At 40.2% G+C, this 23112-nt stretch overlaps 1 protein-coding gene across 1 annotated transcript in view; it reads left to right on the top strand.

The window, feature by feature from the left end:
- VEPH1 (ventricular zone expressed PH domain containing 1) overlaps positions 1-23112 on the top strand; it is a 468187-nt gene that overhangs the window by 386500 nt on the left and 58575 nt on the right. Inside the window, exon 12 of the mRNA XM_089675407.1 lies at positions 8372-8489. Coding sequence (XP_089531533.1) covers positions 8372-8489 — 118 coding nt within the window. The remainder of the gene's footprint in view (positions 1-8371; positions 8490-23112) is intronic.

Here is a 23112-nt window from a genome sequence, read left to right as displayed (position 1 = left end):
AGTTTTTCTTCGTTTCTGTTATAAACTTTTGCAAATAAATAACCTTTCTTCATAAATTTAGGTCAAAATGTATTCTGCTACATTTATTTGGTGAAAATAGCCCAAATCAGTGTATGTTATTTAGTCTCTAGAAAAGTTATAGAGTCCACAAATTATGGTATATATCTGAAAATCGATAAATTCTGATATACTGACAGCTCATTTCTTGAGGCCCGAAAACACCAGGACAGTACAAATACCCCCCAAATTACCACTTTTTGGAAAATATACAGTCCAAGGTATTTAGTAAGAGGTATTGTGAGTTTTTTGAAGTTATTTTTTTATCACAAGTTTTTTGAAAATAAAGCAGTGACCAGGTACACTGACTGGTGACAGTATGTAAAAAAATAATAATAATTTTTTAATTTGTATTTAATTTTTGAAAATTATTTTTTATTTATTTTATTCTCGATTTTTTTATGATTTTTTTTAACACATTGTGACCAGAACAATACAGTGTTACCACAGTAATACTGTTCTACTCTGGTAAAGTGATCCGGATTTTTTTTTTACACAGTATGATTGTTTATAGTTATACCAATGTATTTAATTGATATGAGAAACCATTTTTACTGAATGAAACTAATCACAGCTAACAACACAACTGAATACAATGCATGGCATGAAAGGAAGCCATCCAAGTGTTCACAGTTGTCATGTGATCTGCTGTGATTGGTCACAGCAATTACATGACACTGGCAGCAGGCTGGTGTAGTGATCAGTCATCAGCTGTGCCCAGTGACCAGCTACCCTGGTGTCCTAAGGCGGCTGCCTAAGCAGCCTTATGCTGGTGCCCAGCATAAGGCTGCTTAGACAGCTGCCTTAGAGCATCAAGGTGGGGGGGGGGGGTGCGGCAGAAAAATCCCAGTCCCCAGCCACTTGCTGAGAGTTTAGATTTTACAATACCTCTCCATGGGAGGGAAGGGGGTGAGGACACTGCTGGTGGGGGGAAGGGGGGCTAGAGGTCACTGCTATATGGGAAAGGGAGGGACAGAGGACACTACTGTAGGGGGGTGTGATATGCCCGTAACAGTGTCCTCTGCACATCAACTCCCCCCCAGTAGTGTCCCCTGCCCCCCCTTTTCCCCATAGCAGTGACCTCTGGCCCCCTTCCCCCCTCCCCAGCAATGTCTTCTGCCCCCCTTTCCCCCATAACAGTGACCTCTGGCCCCTCACCCCCAGCAATGTCTTCTTCCCCCCTTTCTCCCAGCCTCCTCCACCGTGGCTGAAATTCTCAGTGCACAGCGCATATCCTGTAAAGGTGAGGTTCTTAATGGAGTGGGCCATTCCTGCTGTAGACCCTGCTATTTCCTGCCTTAACATGACCTTGACGGTTCCTCCTGTGGATGTTCCTGTTTATAGCAGTTCTGGCTGTGCTATGGTTATCTGATGAATTTACCACGTGGTCAAAATCTATGGCCAGGGAATACATGAGGCAGACACTTTGGCTCAGTTGTTGGTCTGTGTTGCTCCCCTGTAGAAATCACCTGGAGACCTTTTCTTGATAGTGCTTGTTTGGTGAGTTCTTGGATTGTCATATGAAGGAAGTCACAGGCAGCAGGAATTCCCTCTTGTTCAAAAGAAAAAGACAAATCTCTAACAAAAATGGTAACAATTCCTAGTTTTAAATGTCTATAAGCCTTCATAGCTGTGTGGGCCCAGAGCATTTCAGGCACTTTCAGGACATTGTGTCCAGGGAATAAAAACGGGAGTTTCAGTCTGTGATACCTACTTGTTTCTTGCTGTCTATCTTGCATTCAGCTCTCAAGGTAGTTGGGCTTTCTTGTTGCCTTAGAGCAACACCTCCTTCATGGGGTCATAGCAGGAATCCTTTATGGAACCAAAAGAGTTTTTATTCAAACTTGTTCACTGTCCCAAACATGAAAGGAGGCAGTTGTCCCATTCTTAAAGCTCCACAACAGGTGATCGGTGATCACTTTCCTACACCCCAGAAATTATGCCCTCTGTGGACATCAAGGATGCCTATCTGCATGTTACTATCTTTCTGGCACATCAATGATGCACTGCATTTGCGATGACATGCCACTTTTCCAGTTTCTTGCCCTTCCCTTTGGTCTGTTCAATAAACGTTGTGCCTTAACAAGAGTGCTGGCCCTGTTCTGGCCCTGCTTTGCTCCCAGGGAATTCCCATCGTGGGATATCTGGACAATAACCTTCTAAGAGAACAGCTGGTGCAGTCTCTGCCAATGTCCAATAGATGTTGCAGTTTCAGATAACTAATGCACCTCCATCACTTGAATGATTGATTCAACCCATCAATTGTAACATGTGGGCCTAGTTTTGTGATATGGCCTGGTCCAGGGTCTTCCCCTCCCCAGAAAATATTTAGTCTGTCTACCTTCACATTTACATTTTGCAGTCCAGGAGCTGCCCAACCATTCACTTTTGCATGTGGGTTCTGATTATTTTGTTGCTTTGTATGCTCAGTTTTACTTCTGGCTGTTGCAGCTAAACATCCTGGCAGCATAGGATAAACAGACTCTGGATCACTGCATGTACCTTCAAAGCAAGACCAAGTTTGCCCTGTCATAGTGGAGCATCAGACTTTCAATAGAATTGGTGAAATCCTTCTTCCCTGTGGTCTGGAAGTTACTCTCAATAGGCACCATCCTGTTGGGTTGGGGAAAATTTTGTGGTTCAGGGTTCATTGTCATCAAAGGAAGCTTGAACCTGAACAAAATCCTGGAGCTTAGAGTGATTCCATTGTCTCTTCAGCACTGGACTTCTCTGTTTACAGTTCATCTGATCAGAATTCAGTCAGACAACACAATGATTTTGTTTGTGCCAAAAAGGCATCAGAAGTCATGCAGTTCAAAGAGACATTAATTCTCTCTACACTAATATTAGACATCAAGATGGTATTGAGGCTGTAAAATGGGGTCTGAAGAATTTCTCAGACCTACATTTAAAACAGAGGAAGTTTATTATCCAATTACTCGAGTTTAGTATGAGCAAAAACTTTTTTTGGTATAAAGGGGAGTTTTATGAACAGAGAAAGGGTGTGGCGATAGGCGCCAAGTTTGCCCCTAGTGTGGCAAATATCCTTTTATCAAAATGGGAAGATAAGATCATCTTTGGTAAACAATGGGAAGGCCTCAAAATCTGGAGAAGATATATTGAAGATATATGAATATGTATATACTAATGGGAATAGATATGTTTCTATGGATTTTTAGAATGGTATAATATTATATTGTATATGGTTGGTCTAAGGGGTGAGGTAGATCTATTTGGAGCATATACATGTGTATAATATCATGGAGTATATATATGTTCATAATTTATTGAGATGCCTACAGTCATGGCCGAAATTGTTGGCACCCTTGATATTTTTCCTGAAAATCAAGTATTTCACACAAAAAAGGTATTGCATTAACACATGTTTTGCTATACACATGTTTATTCCCTTTGTATGTATTGGAACAAATATAAAACAGAGGCAGAAAAGCAAATATGACATAATGTCACACAAAACCCCAAAAATGGGCTGGACAAAAGTATTGGCACCCTTAACTTAATATTTGGTTGCACACCCTTTGGAAAACATAACTGAAATCAGTCGCTTCCTATAACCATCAATAAGCTTCTGACACCTCTCACCCGGAATTTTGGACCACTCTTCCTTTGCAAACAGCTCCAGGTCTCTCTTATTGGAAGGACACCTTTTCCCAACAGCAATTTTAAGATCTCTCCACAGGTGTTCAATGGGATTTAGATCTGGGCTCATTGCTGGCCACTTCAGAACTCTCCAGCGCTTCTTTGCCATCCATTTCTGAGTGCTTTTTGACGTATGTTTGGGGTCATTGTCCTGCTGGAAGACCCAGGATCTTGGACGCAAACCCAGCTTTCTGACACTGGGCCCTACAGTGCGACCCAAAATCCTTTGGTAATCCTCAGATTTCATGATGCCTTGCACACAGTCAAGGCACCCAGTGCCAGAGGCAGCAAAACAACCCCAAAACATCATTGAACCTCCACCATATTTTACCGTAGGTACTGTGTTTTGTTCTTTGTAGGCCTCATTCCGTTTTCGGTAAACAGTAGAATGATGTGCTTTACCGAAAAGCTCTATCTTGGTCTCATCTGTCCACAAGACGTTTTCCCAGAAGGCTTTTGGCTTACTCAAGTACATTTTGGCAAACTGTAGTCTTGCTTTTTTATGTCTCTGTGTCAGCAGTGGGGTCCTCCTGGGTCTCCTGCCATAGCGTTTCATTTCATTTAAATGTCGACGGATAGTTCGCGCTGACACTGATGCTCCCTGAGCCTGCAGGACAGCTTGAATGTCTTTGGAACATGTTTGGGGCTGCTTATCCACCATCCGGACTATTCTGCGTTGCAATCTTTCATCAATTTTCCTCATCCGTCCACGACCAGGGAGATTAGCTACAGTGCCATGGGTTGCAAACTTCTTGATAATGTTGCGCACTGTGGACAAAGGCAAATCTAGTTCTCTGGAGATGGACTTGTAACCTTGAGATTGTTGATATTTTGCCACAATTTTGGTTCTCAGGTCCTCAGACAGTTCTCGTCTCCTCTTTCTGTTGTCCATGCTTAGTGTGGCACAGACAGACACACAATGCAAAGGTTAAGTGAACGTCTCTCCTTTTTATCTGCTTTCAGGTGTTATTTCTATATTGCCCACACCTGTTACTTGCCCCAGGTGAGTTTACAGGAGCATCACATGCTTGTAACATTCTTATTTATCCGCAGTTGTGAAAGGGTGCCAATACTTTTGTCCAGCCCATTTTTGGAGGTTTGTGTGACATTATGTCGAATTTGCTTTCTTTCCTCCCTTTTTTTGTTTTGTCCCAATACACACAAAGGGAATAAACATGTGTATAGCAAAACATGTGTTAATGCAATACGTTTCGTGAGAAATACATGATTTCCTGGAGAAATATCAAGGGTGCCAACAATTTCGGCCATGACTGTATATCTGTATGCTGGCGTTTTTTATTCTTTATTTGATTGATGTTGCAGATTTAATTGCATTCTCTGTGTTGTAAACAACGTCATAGAGGCACAGGGTTTAGGATAAGATGTGAATAGCCTTTGGATTATATGTTGTAGTAAGGCAGAATGTAGATAAGTGTGGGCGGCGTTTTCCAGCTTCCAAGATGGCGGTTAGAGGTGCCGTTAGTGTATGAAGGGCGGTACATAAGGAGTCGATGCGCAGACGTCCTTACCCTTCTGAAAAAGTCATAGGAAGTGACGAAACGCGTCAGTGACACGTGACGTCAGATGTATCGACGCTGACCGGAAGTGCGATCGCAGCCATCTTGGAAGTGGGAACATGTGGCCAATGTTGCCCTGAATCTGTCTACACTTGTATCCCTGTGAGGAGGAGCTGTTTCACCCAAATTTTATGTGAGTTACCAAATAAAGGAGGATATTTTATATACACTATCTGTGACTGTGGATTTTCTTGAGGATAATGGAAGAAAAACCCTAGTATTGGATGAAATCGTTATGAGGAGAAACTAACCCAGAGTGGTGTTATGCCTTGATGTTTCTTATATAGGGTAATTACCCATCAGCATATGAGTTGGAGAGTGTTGTTTTGGGTTTAGGTGATCACTGATATATACAGGGTGTGGTGATACACACTTGCAGTGATAAGTTGGAGTTGCTTTTACACATTGTGTTTATGACACTATTTTATGTGAGTGTGTTTCACTTATATCTATATTCACTATAGAATATTTGCATGTGTATAGATACTCGTCTATGGAGTATACACATATATAAAGATTTTTGCATGCTGCACAGTGAGTGGCACGTGTGTTGTATTATTTAAAAGGTATGACACTATGTCAAGTTTTTTCTTTTTGAGGTGTACTGTCATCAGGATTTGCGGGTATTGAGAAGGAGTTTTTTGATGAAAGAAGAAAGAAAAATCATTATTTACACCTGTGGGGACTATTTTTGAATTTTGGATATTTTGATATTTTGGACAATTTTTATGTTTTTATGTTTTTTATGTTGGTTGTATTTCTATTTTTATTTTATTGTTATTTATTTGTGAAAGGGAAAAGTTTTATATTTTTGTTTAGTATGTGGATGGGATCATGTCCTTGCCCAAACTCAAAAAAGCCTATGAAAAAGGTACCAGGGGCATTTCATGGGGCCCCCTACTGACCCCGGGCCCTTGGGCAGTGCCCGAGTTTCCAAATGGTCAGTCCGCCCCTACTCCTACACAATCTCCACCCTTGGCAAAGCCTGGAAGGACAAAGACCTTCTCTCCTAGCAGGAGCCCAGGAGGCAAAGATCATCTACCAAGGTCATACCAAATATTATATTATCCCCCAACAAGGGGATTTTAACACTGTGTGCAAAAGCTATCAAGCAAGTAACTTTTTATTTTAAGAAAATTCCTGGCTGATCCTGCTGTATCTATGGACTTCCTCCTTGTTAGTGGCAACCATAAAGCAGCCAATCCTCTGGCTGCCGGGTTGCCTCTCTGATTGCATAAGCTCCGGCAGCAGCTCTCAATAAAGCCATTCATTCTGTGCTTTCCTCTGGAATCCACCCCATATGACGCTCTTTGTTGGCTTGAGAGGCAGCTCCATTGGTTTGAATGACAGGAGCCTGACACACTGCTCCTTTACTATCTTCCTCTGTCCCTCCTCAGCCCACCACTCAGTGCTTACACTGCCAGCTTCTTCCTCTCCTCACAGCCGCCATTCCTATTATTCCTGCTTTATTTCTACAGCTGCCGCTCTTCCCGAGGATTGCAGCAGCTTTAAGGGGAAAAACATAGGGAGGGGGAAAGCCACTGAGTGGTTGACTAAGGAGGGACAGACACCTGCTCTTCACGCAACTTTTTTTTAAATTTGACATGTGCCCACAGATTCAACTTTCTGGATTGCTGCAAGTGAAGAATATCATGTGACCATGCTTCATTTTTTTTTATGTGGTTGAACACTATTGCTTTTCAGAAATTGAAAGGTTTTAGAATAATGAATTATAAGTGTTTGATAAGATGGCATATCACACCAAGGGTGAAACACAGGATGAGTGTGGAGAGATCTCCAAAATGTTGGCGAGAGTGTGGAGAAATAGGCACGACATGTCACATTTGGTGGGAGTGTCCAAAAATACAGATATTCTGGAAGAAAATATTACATCAAATTAGGCTGATAACAGAAGTAGAGCTGAGATTGGACCCTGAAATATGTATTTTTCATAGAACAGACTTGTCAGTTAAGAAATATAAAGAAACAGGAATATGGCAGTACTTGAATGCTGCAAAGGGACTGATACCTAAGTTCTGGAGAAAGGTTGAGGCACCGAGGGAGGAGGACTAGATGGATAGAGTAAAGCAGATTAATAAAATGGAAAAATTGTATTACACTCAAGAAGATAGATTAGGAACATACGATATGAAATGGAATAAATGGGAAGAATATAGATTGAAGATTAAATGAAGGAAGTAATAATGACTATTCCTGAGATTTTTTTTTTTCTCTTTTCCTTGCTTTAAGAACTGAAGTGTTTAAGATTTGATAAGGTGGAAAATGTAGGATATAAGGGGGGGAGGGGGGGGATAGGGATTGTGATAGGAAGGGAGAGGGGATGTTATTAAATGAATGGAAATGGAAGTGGAATATGAATCTGTTTTTGTATTGTTGTGGAAAAACAAATACATATTAAATTAAAAACAAAACATGGAATAGGTTTAATGGCACTTTAAAGAGTTTAGTGATATCTGTGATTTACCTCCCAAGCTTATTTAAAGCCATCTCTGATCACTTAAATGCTTATAGTGCTCATCATATCACACTGAAACAGAGTTGAACATATACCAGTCAGAGGCCTGTGAATATCTTTACTAGGATCTATAAAAAATTCAAGGTGAAGAGGTGACTCCCAAGTTAAAGGAAAGTGCTAGACCCTGCTTCCAAATAGCTCCAGTGTTCGGTGGTCCTTCATAGCAGAAGTTCAGAATATAAAGCACCTGCACTCTGTAGTAATTGTGATGCATGCTCTAAGACTGAAGACTGTCAGTTGTCTGATGGGCGTTGAGGACTGCAAACAAGAGTACGGAGGTCCTAGTTAACAGACTAAATACCATTTAACAAAGATCTGGAATGTTTTCATTAAGGCAATAAAAGCTTTCCATTTGTCTAGTTCCTTTTAAACCTATTAGCTAATGTCTAAAAGCTTTCAAGCAAGTAACCAACATTTAGCCCTGTGTGAGATGTCTGGTTTCTGACTTGTAAGGCTAGAAGAAAAATATTTAGAATTTCTGGGAAATATTTGATGTTTATGTGCTAAAGTAATAACTATTATTTTGCATGTGTTGTTCTAGGATCTGGATCTTGTGCTTAAGCATCTGGAAGAAGTGAGGTTTTTTGATCTCTTTGGATATAGCGAGGAAACGGGGTCGTGGCTATGTTTTATGTGCAACAATCCTGAGAAAGCTACAGGTAATAAATATCTCTTCCTGCTGTTAAAGCAAGAGGAGGGAAAATGTACATGATTAAGAAGAAGAAGATATAAAGAAACGTGTGGTGGCTGATGTCTATTTATTGAGCATGAATACAAAAAATACAAAAAAAAAAAGGAAAAGGCAATGAGAATACAGTTGGTGGTCACAAAGGAAAGAAACAACACCAAAGTTTTCAGCAAATGCAATCCACATCTGGATAGATGGAAAACTATTTTGTAATGGATGACATTTGCATTATATAATGCATTGACACATGTTTAGCTTTAAATCAGGGTAATGAGACATCTTTAAAGGTGAATGTGACAAAGGCACAAGAAGGGCTGAAGCACAGGCAAAAGAAAGCAGTAGTTAAGCAACAAGTAAACTTGATAGGTAGAGGCGATATATGGTCCTGGTAAAGCAGGTGTTGAGGGACTCAGGTGTTGAAACAGTAGAAAAGAAAGCTCACTCCATCTATTTTATCTGCTTTCTGTGATCCATGACATTGGAAAGCTGTGTGTGGCCCACAGTAGCAGTTTATAGAGTTTCTGAGAATTGTTTGTTTTGTATATTTTAACTGATTATTGGCAGAAAAACCACAGACTCCTCTATACCCGAGAAACTGCACTGTGGGAATCTCCCATGTACACTTTTTATCAAATCTGGTTTGGCTTCTTAACTTAAATTCTTTATCTTACAAAATTAGTAAATTTGCTTCACCCTCTGTCTCTCTAAATATGTACTCCAAACCACTATGATTTGTTCCAGCCACTAATTGTTTCCATTCTCTGTGCTCTGAGTAATGTCAGCTTTTACTTTAGTAAATGTGTCAAGAACCTATCGTTAATCTTGTCACTAGACAAGACTCTTTCTTTATTGTTTATATACTTAAAGGGAAATTGGTCTCTTGGTGTAAATTAGTGTTTCCATTTAACATAGGACTTCAATTCTTGTGTCACATATATCACAGTATGTAAATTCCCCCAGTATTTAGCAGAAACTACCCTATTACTGAGCTATTTCTTTTTTTTTTCAAGTTAGATATTTAAAGTAAATATTAGAGACAACATGACTACAACTAGGTCAGCTCAATATTACACAGATTTAAAAGCTGTTGTCAATCTATGGATTCGATTAATTAGCTACCACCTAGCTAGCTTTCTATGTAGGAAATTTAGTAGTCCTTGATTCTTTCTGGCATCTATCCACTGTCTGTTTCTCTCAGAATATAGTGTGTTTATATATCTGTTATCAGAAATAAATATAAGAAAGCAATTATGGTTTCATACAGAGTCTGGGTCCCTAGAGTTGTTCCAAGATTATGTGTACTCATCTTTTCTACTTTTTTAAGCTCTAGGTAGAGTATGGATGGTTTAGAAACTCTGCCATGTTTTTATAGCTGTGTTCCATTGGAGAGATTTATTCTCACAGGTGCAGAATATGAAATGAATTTCCCTAACAGAAACGCAATGATAAAAACTCAGCAGACGTTTTACCCTGCTATCCTTAGAATGTTGGCACTCCCTTTCCCCAAGTAACCTCAATAAAGGATACTATTGATGCTGCTTTATTACAGCTGCAAATGCAGTCCACACTTCACTTCTGACAAAAGTGTGAGTTAGCAGTATGAATTGAATTTTGAAATGTAGTGTAGCAACATCAACAGTATCCTTTATTGAGGCCATTGGGGGAAAGGAAGTGTCTACATTGTAGGGATAAATGGCTAAGTATGCATATGGTGATATTATTGATATAATGACCATAGGATGGCAGTTCCCTATAGGGTGTTAAGTGCTTTACACTCTATACAAGACAAAATAAGTGTCCTGTTTCTGCAATTTAAGCACTAAATGTGTGATCTCTATAACTGATCCAGTTATAGTGACATAGCTTAACTTACAGTTTCAGTAGCTCGGTAGACAGTGACTCGATCCAAATAACATCTTGCAGATCATAGAAAGATTTAATCCAAAAAACATGTGCAGGTCATAACAGATGAACATCAGATAGGACAAAAAAGCATAGTGTCTCTAGCTCTAGTAGGGTACATTACATGTGATGAATGGAGGCTAAAGCATGAAGAAAAAGGGTGGGACTAACTGCATAAAGCATATTCTAGCTATAGAGTGAGGAAGGGAAATTTTTTCTTAAAGGCAAACAAACAATAATGCATGTGTTACACGATACTCCTCTTCAAAATCTATGACTTCAATACTAAAACAATTTAGAATCAAGTCTAAACATTGCAAGAGAAGAATATTCCTGGAACACCTCTCTTAGAATCATAATCTTCAGAGGAGAAGGCAGCAGCGTACAGCATTCCTTCTTACCCACCTTTGAATCAAGTCATGCGACAGCCTTTACCACAGAAGACCACTTCAAAAAGAGTTATAAACTGTGAGAACGCAGCCTCGTCATTGACTTAACAGAAGCATTGAGTAACAGTATTAGCTCTGATTTCCTTATCAAACTCAAGATTAATCAGTTCAAATGTAGAAGTAGTATGAATTCAGATAAGGTCATCATTCAAAAAGTCAGGTGGGGATGGCCATGAAATGTCCAGAAATGCAGCTCCTGGTACTGCATGGGTGCTTCAATCAGCTTGATTGAGGTCTGTAAGCGCATAGTGGCATTTGTTTGGGATTGGAGAACTTTCTGATGTGTTCTGCTCTGTTAATGACATACACATAGAACTGTTTTGTTTGGTGGTGTATGTATCCCAATACTATCTTGCTGTCTGTGTAAAAGTGAAAAGAGTCTATTTCAAAGTTTATTTCATGTTTTCTAAGCTCAGCAATTTCATCGGCTACACAGCAGAGATCAAGCCTTGGAATGGTTTGAGCTGGTTATGGGGTCACCTTGACCTTACCAAGGACAAAACCCACAATTACTTTGTGTCTTGTATCTATAACTTTGAGGTAGGCTAACGCAGCTATTACTTTAATGGAAACATCAGAGAAAACATCTGGTGGCATTCGTTAGGGATGCAGAAATGTAAGAGTGTGGTTTCTGAAGTTTTTCTAATGCTTTCAGAGACTCTTCTTATGATTCCCATCTTTGTTGTTTCGCTGTGAGTAATAGGGTAACCCAATCTGTGTTTTGAGAAGTAAGCTGTCTTAGAAGTATCTTACCCTGAATGGTAAATGGTGCTATGAAACCCAGAGGATCATATATGCTGTTCACAGCAGACAAAACTCCTTGTTTCATGAAGGGTTTGCCACAAGTTGACACTTGTAATGTGAACATGTCCTGCTTGACATCCCAAAGCAATCTGAGGCTACGTTGGTTAAGAGAAAGATCAGTTCCTAGCTCAAATCTCATTACCCTAACAGCATGGTTTTCAGAAAGAGAAGCATTAACTTTTCACTGTTATGCTGGGTACACACTATACATTTTTTTTCAACCCCATGGGCTGAATTAAAAAACTCACAGATTGACATACTAACACAAGCAATATTAGTGAGGCAGGCCTCCCTCTGAGCTATTATATTCTGACAGGGGGACTGCCCTCCATCAGAACACACTGATCAGTGCTCACAGCCATTGGCTGCGAGCACTGATTGCATGCTGATTTTCCAGCATGCCTGTTGGACATACGCTGGTCGAGAGTCCAGCTTCTGATGCACACATGCCGAAAGACAGCTGGTCCCTGCTGAACTTATCATTTTCAGACAATTTTCAGCCCATGTGCATCCAGCTTTAGAGATAATTTTGTGAAGCCTGAAGTTGGCAGTGGCAAGCATGTCCTGAGTATTTTTTTTTTTTAGAAAATCAATTGCTTCTTCTTTAGGCAGAGATTTGAGCCTGCGAGCCACTGGTGTGATAATTACTAGAGGATCGCAAACATAAAACACATAACTACAACTGTGTTGGAAATATCTACAAATATATGTTGCGCTCCTAAATACTTCTCAATCAATAATAATTAAATTACTACCATTAAATTAATTCAAATTATGATACAAATAACTAATAAAAGTGTATAAATACCAAAAAAATATTTAAATAGATAATTTCAACTAATCAATCTCCTCCAAATAAATATCAAAATAATTCCACATAAAATACTCCTCTAAAAAAATTTTACCAAGTGCTCATAAATCATCTATTAGTGACATGATGTACTTACTAATACCCTCAATTTCATTTATATTCATAATACCCTCATTTAATATAATAAAAATAATAAACCAACTGATAACCCTCAACTAAAACGCATTTAACCTCCCTGGCGGTATTCCCGAGTGTAGCTCGGGGTAGAGTTTTAGTACCAAAAGCGGTAACCCCGAGCTACACTCGGGCTTACCATGCGGCGCTGCATAGGGAGTCCCTGCAGCACTTACCTTGTCCTTCGCTCCCACGATGTGTCCCCTGAAGCGTCCCCGGCCATCTCCTCCGGCTGATGCCGGCATCCGGCTTCTGTGTTCCGGTCCCCGTGACGTCGGGACGTACGGGCGGCGGCGGGAAATTTGAAAATTTTAAAAAATGTCATTTTTTTCAAAACACATTTTTCACAGTAAAACATTGCTGTTTCAACCCATTTCACATACATATTGTCCCTAGTGCTTTGTCCTGTGCCCTGCCTACATTTTGTCTGTCTTTCTGCCTGGAAACTTAGAAAAATCCATGGCGTCCAAAAAATGTCCCTTTAGGTCAAAAGCGGTTAGAGACCAGCTAGAGAACAGCGATAGTAAATCAGAACCACTTGCAGAATTGAGTGATAATGATTCGTGGGGGAAATTCGTCATCAGACACTGAAAACGATTTTGCGACTTTGCTCAGCAATGTACGAACTTGGCGCTCTATTTCAAATTTCAGTGTTTTCGGTTTGATTATATTATTGAATTAAATGTATTATTATTATATTATTATTTTTTATGATTATTTATTAAATTATAATTTATGATTTCGTGTTTCAAATTTTATCATACCCGGGATGTTTAATAGACTCTTGTTCAGACAGATTTCAGTGAGTTATTCCTAAAAATTACAGCCTACAATTAAAAAACTACATATTTCCATGCAAAATAATGGTACCGCTTTCAGCACCAAAAATCTGAAATAATCATACCGCCAGGGAGGTTAAATGATCCCCCATAAATAAAAATAACCAAATGCTCATAAATAATTAGTAGTGATTAGTATGAATCCAAATATCATCAAAATAATAGTCCCATTGAATAAACAATTGTTTATATATAGTGACTTGGTGCTTGTTGTTCTTCAATTTGTGACTTTTGTGAATCCTTCAAATAGTGAAGATGTGCGCTCACCTCCTTTGATGCCTGCAATTAGGCTATACACGCTTTCGGTTCACTTTCCCTGGAACCTGCTGGACATATACTTTTGCTGGTAAAATTGGGAGATCCTTCCTTTAGGAGTAATGGATGTATCCTCTGGTGGCTGATTATCCCCTCAGGGATTACACACTCCTTTTGTTATCTCAGACCTCCTAATTATCCTCTCCTTGTGTTACTCTGCATGCAGGAAGAAATAGAGGACATAGTGCTTTACCTTTTAAAACTTTTTATTCCCACCATCCAAGTATTAAACTCACATTAGACAGATTTAAATAACGCAATATCCCACTGGAAATCCTCTGCTGGCCTCTGAGTCATACACCTGCCATCTATCGTGTTGTGTAGCTCCTCTCCGAGTGATGACGTAGCCCCTCCCCTACACGTTACGCCTCCAATCACGTGGCTTCATCAGGGGGTTGTGATAGGACTTATTTCTTCCTGCATGCTGAGTAACACAAGGAGAGGATAATTAGGAGGTCTGAGATAACAAAAGGAGTGTGTAATCCCTGAGGGGATAATCAGCCACCAGAGGATACATCCATTACTCCTAAAGGAAGGATCTCCCAATTTTACCAGCAAAAGTATATGTCCAGCAGGTTCCAGGGAAAGTGAACCGAAAGCGTGTATAGCCTAATTGCAGGCATCAAAGGAGGTGAGCGCACATCTTCACTATTTGAAGGATTCACAAAAGTCACAAATTGAAGAACAACAAGCACCAAGTCACTATATACAGGCAGTCCCCGAGTTAAGTACATTCGGCTTACGTAATACTCATACTTACGTACACTTCCCTCGGGACCGGAAGTCAAGCTGTCAGCATTCTTGTGCAGCAAGCTGATAAGAGACTAGCTGATAAGAGACATCAGAGAGACATAAGAGACAGAGACATCCATTGCTCGTTACTTGTGGGGCTAGCAGTGTCTGCCCACTATCTCCAAAGTGATTTAAGACTGTCTGTCTGCACCTCCGGGGAGAGGAAAGGAGAGGCTGTCAGGCTGCTCACTGAAGTGATCCTCCGTCTGTGCAGGGGGGAGGGGGCAGCGTGTGCTGTGTAAAGGAGAGCAGAGTTCTCTCATACAGTACATTACAGTACAGTGTATTTTTAGATGAGCAGATAGAATTTAGAGAAGAAACTCAGGGGCTAGAAACTCCACAAACCAAAAAGTTTTCTACAAAAGCGTTAGCTAATGCTTTTGATCTCATTGAAGCAGGAATGGCAAATTTAGAGGAGCAAGATCCTGATACAGAGAGGTTTGCAAAAGTTTATCGTGCAGTTACTGAAGGTCTGAAATGCTATAAGACTATTTATGAAGAGAAAAAGAAAAGCTCTGTACAAACCTCCCTTGATGCCTACTTTACAAAATTGACCCCAGCAGCAAAATCAAGCTCTGCATTACATTTGGATGTCGGAGACACTGTTGCTGCCCAATCCTCTCCAACATGCCATCCTCTGCCAAGATAGTTTAAAGTTGTACTCTACACTGTACAAGAGTTTACAGTATAATATTTGAATGTTGAATTTGATGTTTAAACATTTACATGCACATAAAAGTTAAATATGTTAAGGCAAACATGTGTCCAAGCTGCAGTTCTTATGCAAAACACCAGTTTAGAGCCTCTTGAGGTTTTACTGCTTTCTGTAACCTTATTACAAAAACGTAATCTAATATCCTGTCGTTTGGTTAGTAGTTAGTGCTTATAAAAGTGCCTGATTCAACTTATGAACAAATTCGACTTATGAACAAACCTACAGTCCCTATCTTGTACGTAACCCGGGGACTGCCTGTATAAACAATTGTTTATTCAATGGGACTATTATTTTGATGATATTTGGATTCATACTAATCACTACTAATTATTTATGAGCATTTGGTTATTTTTATTTATGGGGGATCATTTAAATGCGTTTTAGTTGAGGGTTATCAGTTGGTTTATTATTTTTATTATATTAAATGAGGGTATTATGAATATAAATGAAATTGAGGGTATTAGTAAGTACATCATGTCACTAATAGATGATTTATGAGCACTTGGTAAAATTTTTTTAGAGGAGTATTTTATGTGGAATTATTTTGATATTTATTTGGAGGAGATTGATTAGTTGAAATTATCTATTTAAATATTTTTTTGGTATTTATACACTTTTATTAGTTATTTGTATCATAATTTGAATTAATTTAATGGTAGTAATTTAATTATTATTTATTGAGAAGTATTTAGGAGCGCAACATATATTTGTAGATTGTTGTTGCAATACCATCAGAACCTGAAGAAGTTTCTGTTGTCTTCTTGAACAATGAAACAGTGGAACATTTGGCGAATTTCAGACAATATGATTGGTGTGGTGGTGATCAGGGACAATATGACTGGCATGGCATTGAGCAGGGATACTGAGTGGTGTGGTGGTTATTAGCGATGCTGTGAGTGGGTGGCGGTGATTGGGAACTATGATCAGGGACACTAAGTGGTGTGGCAGTGATTAGGGATGCTGTGAGTGGGTGGCAGTGATTGGGGACAAGCAGGTCACCCTGGTGGATGACTCGGCGTCACTCGCGGTGCAGGGTCAAACCACTAACTAATCTTCACCATAGCTTCTGATAGTAGAGATGGGTTTCGTTGCATGCTAATGCGAGGATGCAGTCCTCAGGATTGCCCCACCAGGATGTGATTAAGGCTGGGTTTGGTAACAGATGTAGCAAGTAGAGATTCAGCAGAAGCCTAGTCATTAAATTTGGTTGGTAGCAGGTGGTTGCAGGTTTGGATCAAGTGTAAGTGTAGTCGAAGAACAAGCTAAGGGTCAGTACAGGTGGTAGCGAAGATAAAGACGGCAGCTGAAGACAGCACACTAATCTATCAAACAGGAAGTTCCGAGGAACATGGCTTAAATCAGGAAGTTCATGGGAGAAGCAAAGCGTTTAAGATTCACCAGAAACAACATACAAGACAAGGTTGTCTAAGAGATCAGACAGGGAGCTGTCCAGCATCCCAGGAGGCAAAACAAGAAGAGCTAAAGTCAGGCATTTCATTGGTCCCAGGTTCAGATGTGGACCCTGATAGGTATTTCTACAATTGCATTCAGGAGAGCTACTAAAAGACCGGTGAATCTCCAATCTGAAACTTCTGTAATGCCAGCACAGGTGCCCAGGCTTGCAATGGCATCTCTTGTTGTGTTTAACAGGTTGAAAAGCTTTGATCTTGCAAGAGACCTGTTATTCTGATCAGAACAGTATACAGTCTTACAGCTTTTTTGAGTTGACCCTTGGGGTATACACAAGCAAAGCATACTTTGGCATAGAATTTGTGTCCTTCTAGACAGACATCTTTACATGTAAAGAAAATTGGAGTATGAGGGGCTGTTTGGGCTGTGTTCTCTCCACCATACTTTGCCTTGGGAGGATTACCTGTGGACACTTCAATACCGGGTACTTTTACCCCTTCCTGCCCAGGCCAATTTTCAGGTTTCAGCATTTCTCACACTTTAAATGACAATTACGCGGTCTTGCGACACTGTACCCAAACTAAATTTCAATCATTTTGTTTACACAATTAGAGCTTACTTTTGGTGATATATAATCACCACTGGGGTTTTTATTTTTTGCTAAATTAACAAAAAAAGACTGAAAATTTTGAAAAAAAATTTTTCCTTTGTTTCTGTTATAAAAGTTTGCAAATAAGTAATTGTTCTTCATAAATTTAGGCCAATATGTTATTCTGCTCCATTTCTTTGGTGAAAATAACCTAAATCAGTATTTATTATTTCATCTGTAGGAAAGATATAGAGTTCACAAACTATGGGATATATCTGAAAATTGATCCATCCTGAAGTACTGACAGACAATCTAATTTTTTTAGGCCCATAAAATGTCAGAACAGTACAGATATCCCCCAAATGACCCCTTTTTTGCAAAATAGACTGATATATTTCATAGGAGTTTTTTTAAGTTGTAATTTTTTTGTCATAATTTTTCGGAAAATTAATAAATTAAAAAATGTATTTTCACAATTTTTTTTTTACATACTGTCACCAGTGCAGTACAGCGTCATCATATAACTGGTGTGGCAGTGATCAGGAACAGTGCGAAAAAATACAACTGATAATTTTTTATTTTTTATTACTTTATTTTTTATTACATTTTTTCTCTTTTTTAAAGATATTATTTCCATTTTACACTATGTCCAAAGTAGTATAATGTTACCATAGTAACATTGTACTATTTTGGGGAAGTTATCAGTATTTTTTTTTTTTTTTTTACACAATTTGATTGCTTATAGCAAAGAATTTCTGGGAGAGACTTTGTGGGGTATGGTGGTGCAAAGGCATTCATACCTGACACTGCCCACAGTTGATTGTCATGTTGAGTTGAAGTTGTGGAGCAGTATTCTTGGTAGCAAGTAATTGACTAGCCTGACGGTAAGGTGTATTGTCCATTATCTGCATACAGGTGTCTACAGTTTGCTGTGATGCAAAAGCCTGATGTACTGAGGGATGAGTAGGCAGATTGTCTTGAGAGGTGGTAGTTCAGTGTAGTGACCCTAGTTGAGGAAAACAGCTACTGTAAAAAACATACACAGGAGGGTGCAAACGTTTAGTGCATTTCCACCAGAAATGTTTATTGGTTTCAAAAGCCAATTATATTCTCACAAACTTAGAAGGAAACAAGAGTATCAAATATCAACTCCAGCCATGAGGCGATGGCATCTCACCATGTATGACACAATTGGAAGGCTAACATGTTTCGGGGGACATGCCCCTTCTTCAAAGCTGATGTTTTGGGAGAAAGTGTGAGGAATATGATGCATACGATACAACTGAGTTCTACTGTTATGTCCTTCATTTACTCTAGCAGCTTTCTCTAGAACCTTCAACCTCGTAATTGCTGTGGCATGCTTACATGTGTAATTCTCACCTCTTCCTTTGTCTTTGTCTAAAGTTAACCATCTCTTTCTAGATTAAGCTCATCAAATCCCTTTAATATTTCCTGTACCTTTTCAGTGATGTATCATTTAAAAGGTTAGTATTTTTTAACACAGTCATTAAAGGATAAGTTCACATTTAAAAAAAATAATAAAATAAAAAATGTTTGCAGGTAAAAAAAATGTGCATTTACTGTTTTTTTTGTAGGAGCCTGGAAAGCCTGGATCTGATGATCACTGGTGCAATGTAGGGCTCCTGCAGACTGTCAGTTTAAGCTGTCTGCTCATACCTCGTACGAGTAGGCAGTTACACAATGAGAGGTTGCATTAATGAACCTAGAGTTCTCAACAGCACCCTGGTAGTTCATTGAGAACTACAAGCCGACAGTCGCAAAGGTTGTTGGTACTTGTAGTTCATTCATTCACAGAACTCTGTGAATGAATGATGCAGCCGTGTGGGCTGCCATGGGGAGCGGCTGTAGGAGCAGGAACATGTTACATGCTCCACTTTAAAAATAGGTGGAACATGTAACATGTTCCCAAAGGTGAACTTATCCTTTAATAACGCTCATAGGTAGCAATGAATTGTTTGATGACCTGTCCGTTTCAATCCAGAAACGTAAATTTAACAAGCAATGTCCATCAACTAGTATGCGACTCCATAAATAGTCTTTATATCAATCGCTTTCTCGAATCCCAATGATGTGCCCATGAAAAGACGTAATCAATGTAATCTGCTCCCTTTGCGTGAAAAACTTGCTCACTTTATGACCAGACCTAAAAACTATAGGTCAAGTGAGCTATTTATTCAATAATATTTTTCAAGTGACTCCTCTGTCAGGATTCTCCCTTAAGGTTCCAAGACTGAAGATCCACTCAAAAATAAAACATATAATTCATAGTGCAACACTGTATAAAACAATATGCCTCAAACAGCATCAATTTATACATAAATTCATTTTGGTAAAAACTTGCCCACAACCAGTTCGTTCTTGTGTTATAAATAATGTTTACTCCAAATTATCACCTCCAAACGTGCTCGTTAGCCCATCACCCTTACAGCAGGATATCGGCCTCTTAAAGGGATGGGACAGATGAAGTAATTGCTAACAGACAGAAGCGGACATGCAGTATGGAGTTGGGATAACAGAATGTGTTTTATTTATTTCAGGTATTTATATAGTGCCGTCAATTTACGCAGCGCTTTACATATATATTGTACATTCGCATCAGTCCCTAACCCTCAAGGGGTGTACAATCTGAGGTCCCTAACTTACATTCATACACCCACACATACTAGGGCCAATTTAGACAGGATCCAATTAACCTACCAGCATTGCTTTGGCGTGTGGGAGGAAACTGGAGTACCCAGAGGAAACCCACGCAGGCACAGGGAGAACATGTGAACTCCAGGCAGGTGGTGCCATGGTTGCGATTCAAACCAACAACCCTAGCACTGCCAGGCAGAAGTGCTAACCATTTAGCCACTGTGCTGCCCTATGGTTATGCATTGGTTGCTGGCATGATTTTACCAAAATGAATATGAGTGTAGAGATTGAGAGGCATATTGTTTTATACAGTGTTGAACTATGAATTATATGCTTTATTTTTAGGTGGATCTTCACGTCTTGGAGCCTTAACCACTTGCCTACCAGGCACATTTTACCCTCTTCCTGCCCAGGCCAATTTTCAGCTTTCAGCAATGTCGCACTTTGAATGACAATTGTGCAGTCATGCAACACTCTAGACATATAAAATTTGTATAATTTTTTTCACACAAATAGAGATTTCTTTTGGTGGTATTCAATCACCCCTGGGTGTTTTATTTTTTGCACTATAAACAAAAAAAGAGCAAAAAATTAAAAAAAAAAGTTTTTCTTTGTTTCTATTATAAAATTTTGCAAACAGGTAATTTTTCTCCTTCACTGATGTGCGTTGATGAGGCTGCACTGATAGGCAGCACTGATGGGCACTGATGAGGTGGCATGGATGGGCAGCACTGAGGCACTGATGAGGTGGCACGGATAGGCAGCACTGATGGGCTTTGATAGGCGGCATTGATAAGCGGCACTGATGGGCACTGATAGGTGGCACTTATGGGCAGCGCTGCTGGGCACTGACTGGCAGCACTGCTGGGCACTGATGGGCGCAACTGCTGGGTGGCACTGATGGGGGTACTGCTGGGCACAGCTAGGTGGCACTGCTGGGCACAGGTGGGTGGCCCTGCTGGGCACAGGTAAATGGCATTGCTGGGCACAGGTGGGTGGTACTGATGGGCACAGGTGGGTGGCACAGCAGGGCGACACTGCTGGGTGCCGATCTCTTCTCTGACAATTGCCGGTTATCTGCAGTACTTTCCTCACGCTGTGACAGCATGAGGAAAGTGCAATTGACGTTGTCAGGCACCAGCTTCTGCTTGCATATGTGGATCCCATATGGACTTTGCTGCCACTTGTGTGCAATTATTATTAATCTTTTTTTTTGCTTTACCATTAAGATGCATGTATAGATACACATAAGGATGGGCTGTAGATCTACATCACGACATGCCTTACGGGGTTTTTGATCCAAGTGTTGCCCCACTGACCGATCTTGCACGTACCATATTCTAAGCTTTATAACTACCTTTCTGGCTTGGCTAATACATAGGGATATGATCCATTCTAAATTTTTATTACCTATACACTCTACAGCCATTTATCACCTTACTCCCTTCCCCCGCCCCCCCCCCTCTTTTTTTGGAGGGGGTTCCCTTCCCCCATATTCCCCCCACCATTTCATCCTACACTTCTCCTTCTTACTGTTCTTCTTTCTGACCTCTTTTTTCACACCTGTCATACACCCTTATCATTTATTCTTCACCAACCAAATAGAGCATTTACCTTTACACAGCTATGACTAACTTCACCTATATCATACACTCAAGTTATAAATACGTAAACCATGACCCTTCATAGCATCCAACGCTTTCCCTACCCTAATCTGCACATCACCTCATCATTAAAAAAAACTGCTGACATTCAAGACGAGACAACATACAACAACATTGATTTATCTACTTTCCTCTTTGTATCCACTGGTTTGCATTGTATGCTTGATGTAAAGTTCTATCCCATTTCGACCTGTATTACAGTTTACAAATATGTCCCGTCTGCGAAACGGGAGGCAACATGTCATGTCTATGTTCTGACTGTGATCTGTAGCTGTATATGCTCTAAATGCTTTCTTGTTTCTTCTTATAATAATAAAGTATTTTTGGAAAAAGAAAAAAAAGATGCATGTATAGATAGCGCTGCAATTTGTTTGTTATCATTCTAATGAATTTTTTGAGATTGCCCTCTAGTTGCAGTACCTTATGAGAAGGCTAAAAAAGGGATGATATGCAATCAACAATTTTAGACCATAACTGATTGGCAATAACCAGCATCAGCTTCTGTTGAACCCTCCAAGTTTGTTTAATCAAGTGTTTACCTTGTCTGCTTACTTCCTGACCTGGAAAGAATTTTGGTCCTCGCAGTCATTTAGCCTCCACAGAAAATGAAATGTTTTACTGTGACATTATGATGACAATGAAAGAGCTGACAGTCCCTGACTGTCAGGACACTAGTGCAGCTAATGCTAATTCTTCTTCAGCTAATGGTAATTCTCATTCAGCTACTGCTCATTTCCATGCAGCTAATGATCGTGCACATGTACCAGCGCAGAGACAAGCCCAGGCTAATATCCAGCATGCACTGGCACGTAGGCGCATTTCTATGCGTCGTTGCACATCAGCACACGTCTTTCCACATTGGTGCAAAGCTGCCTCAGCTTGCCTCTGACTATTTTCTGCCTGAACTTCAGGTGCTGACCTCGGCTTGCCTCTGACTATTCTCTGCCTGATCTCCTGATGGTGACCTCGGCTTGCCCCTGACTGTTCTCTGCCTGAACTTCGGGTGCTGACCTCGGCTTGCCTCTGACTATTCTCTGCCTGATCTCCTGATGTTGACCTCAGCTTGCCTCTGACTATTCTCTGCCTGAACTTCGGGTGCTGACCTCGGCTTGCCTCTGACTATTCTCTGCCTGATCTCCTGGTGCTGACCTCGACTTGCTACTGCACCTCTCTCTGTTTGCTAACCTGGTACCGACCCCAGCCTGTCTCCTGTCCACGCTGCTGTCTCACTGTGTATGTCCCTGGATCACCTTGACTACATCCCTGACCGTGGCAGTCACCTGCTATCAAGCTATCGGCACCCATGCTTCTTTGAGCCTTGTACCTCTGTCACCACATTCAGGGGTGCTTGGACCAGAGCCACAAGGGAAGCCCTCTCATCAACTCGGCCTTCAACCAAGGTTCATGACACTGAGAAATGTATCAGTTGCTTAGTTCTGTGTCTGTTTTTAGAGCATGGACTGCTTTCTGTCTCA

The sequence above is a fragment of the Staurois parvus genome, unplaced genomic scaffold (assembly GCF_062004578.1).
Source record: "Staurois parvus isolate SC_StPar_1 unplaced genomic scaffold, SC_StPar_1.0 ptg000155l, whole genome shotgun sequence".
Taxonomy (NCBI): Eukaryota; Metazoa; Chordata; class Amphibia; order Anura; family Ranidae; genus Staurois; species Staurois parvus.
This window is presented reverse-complemented; position numbering and strand designations above follow the sequence as displayed.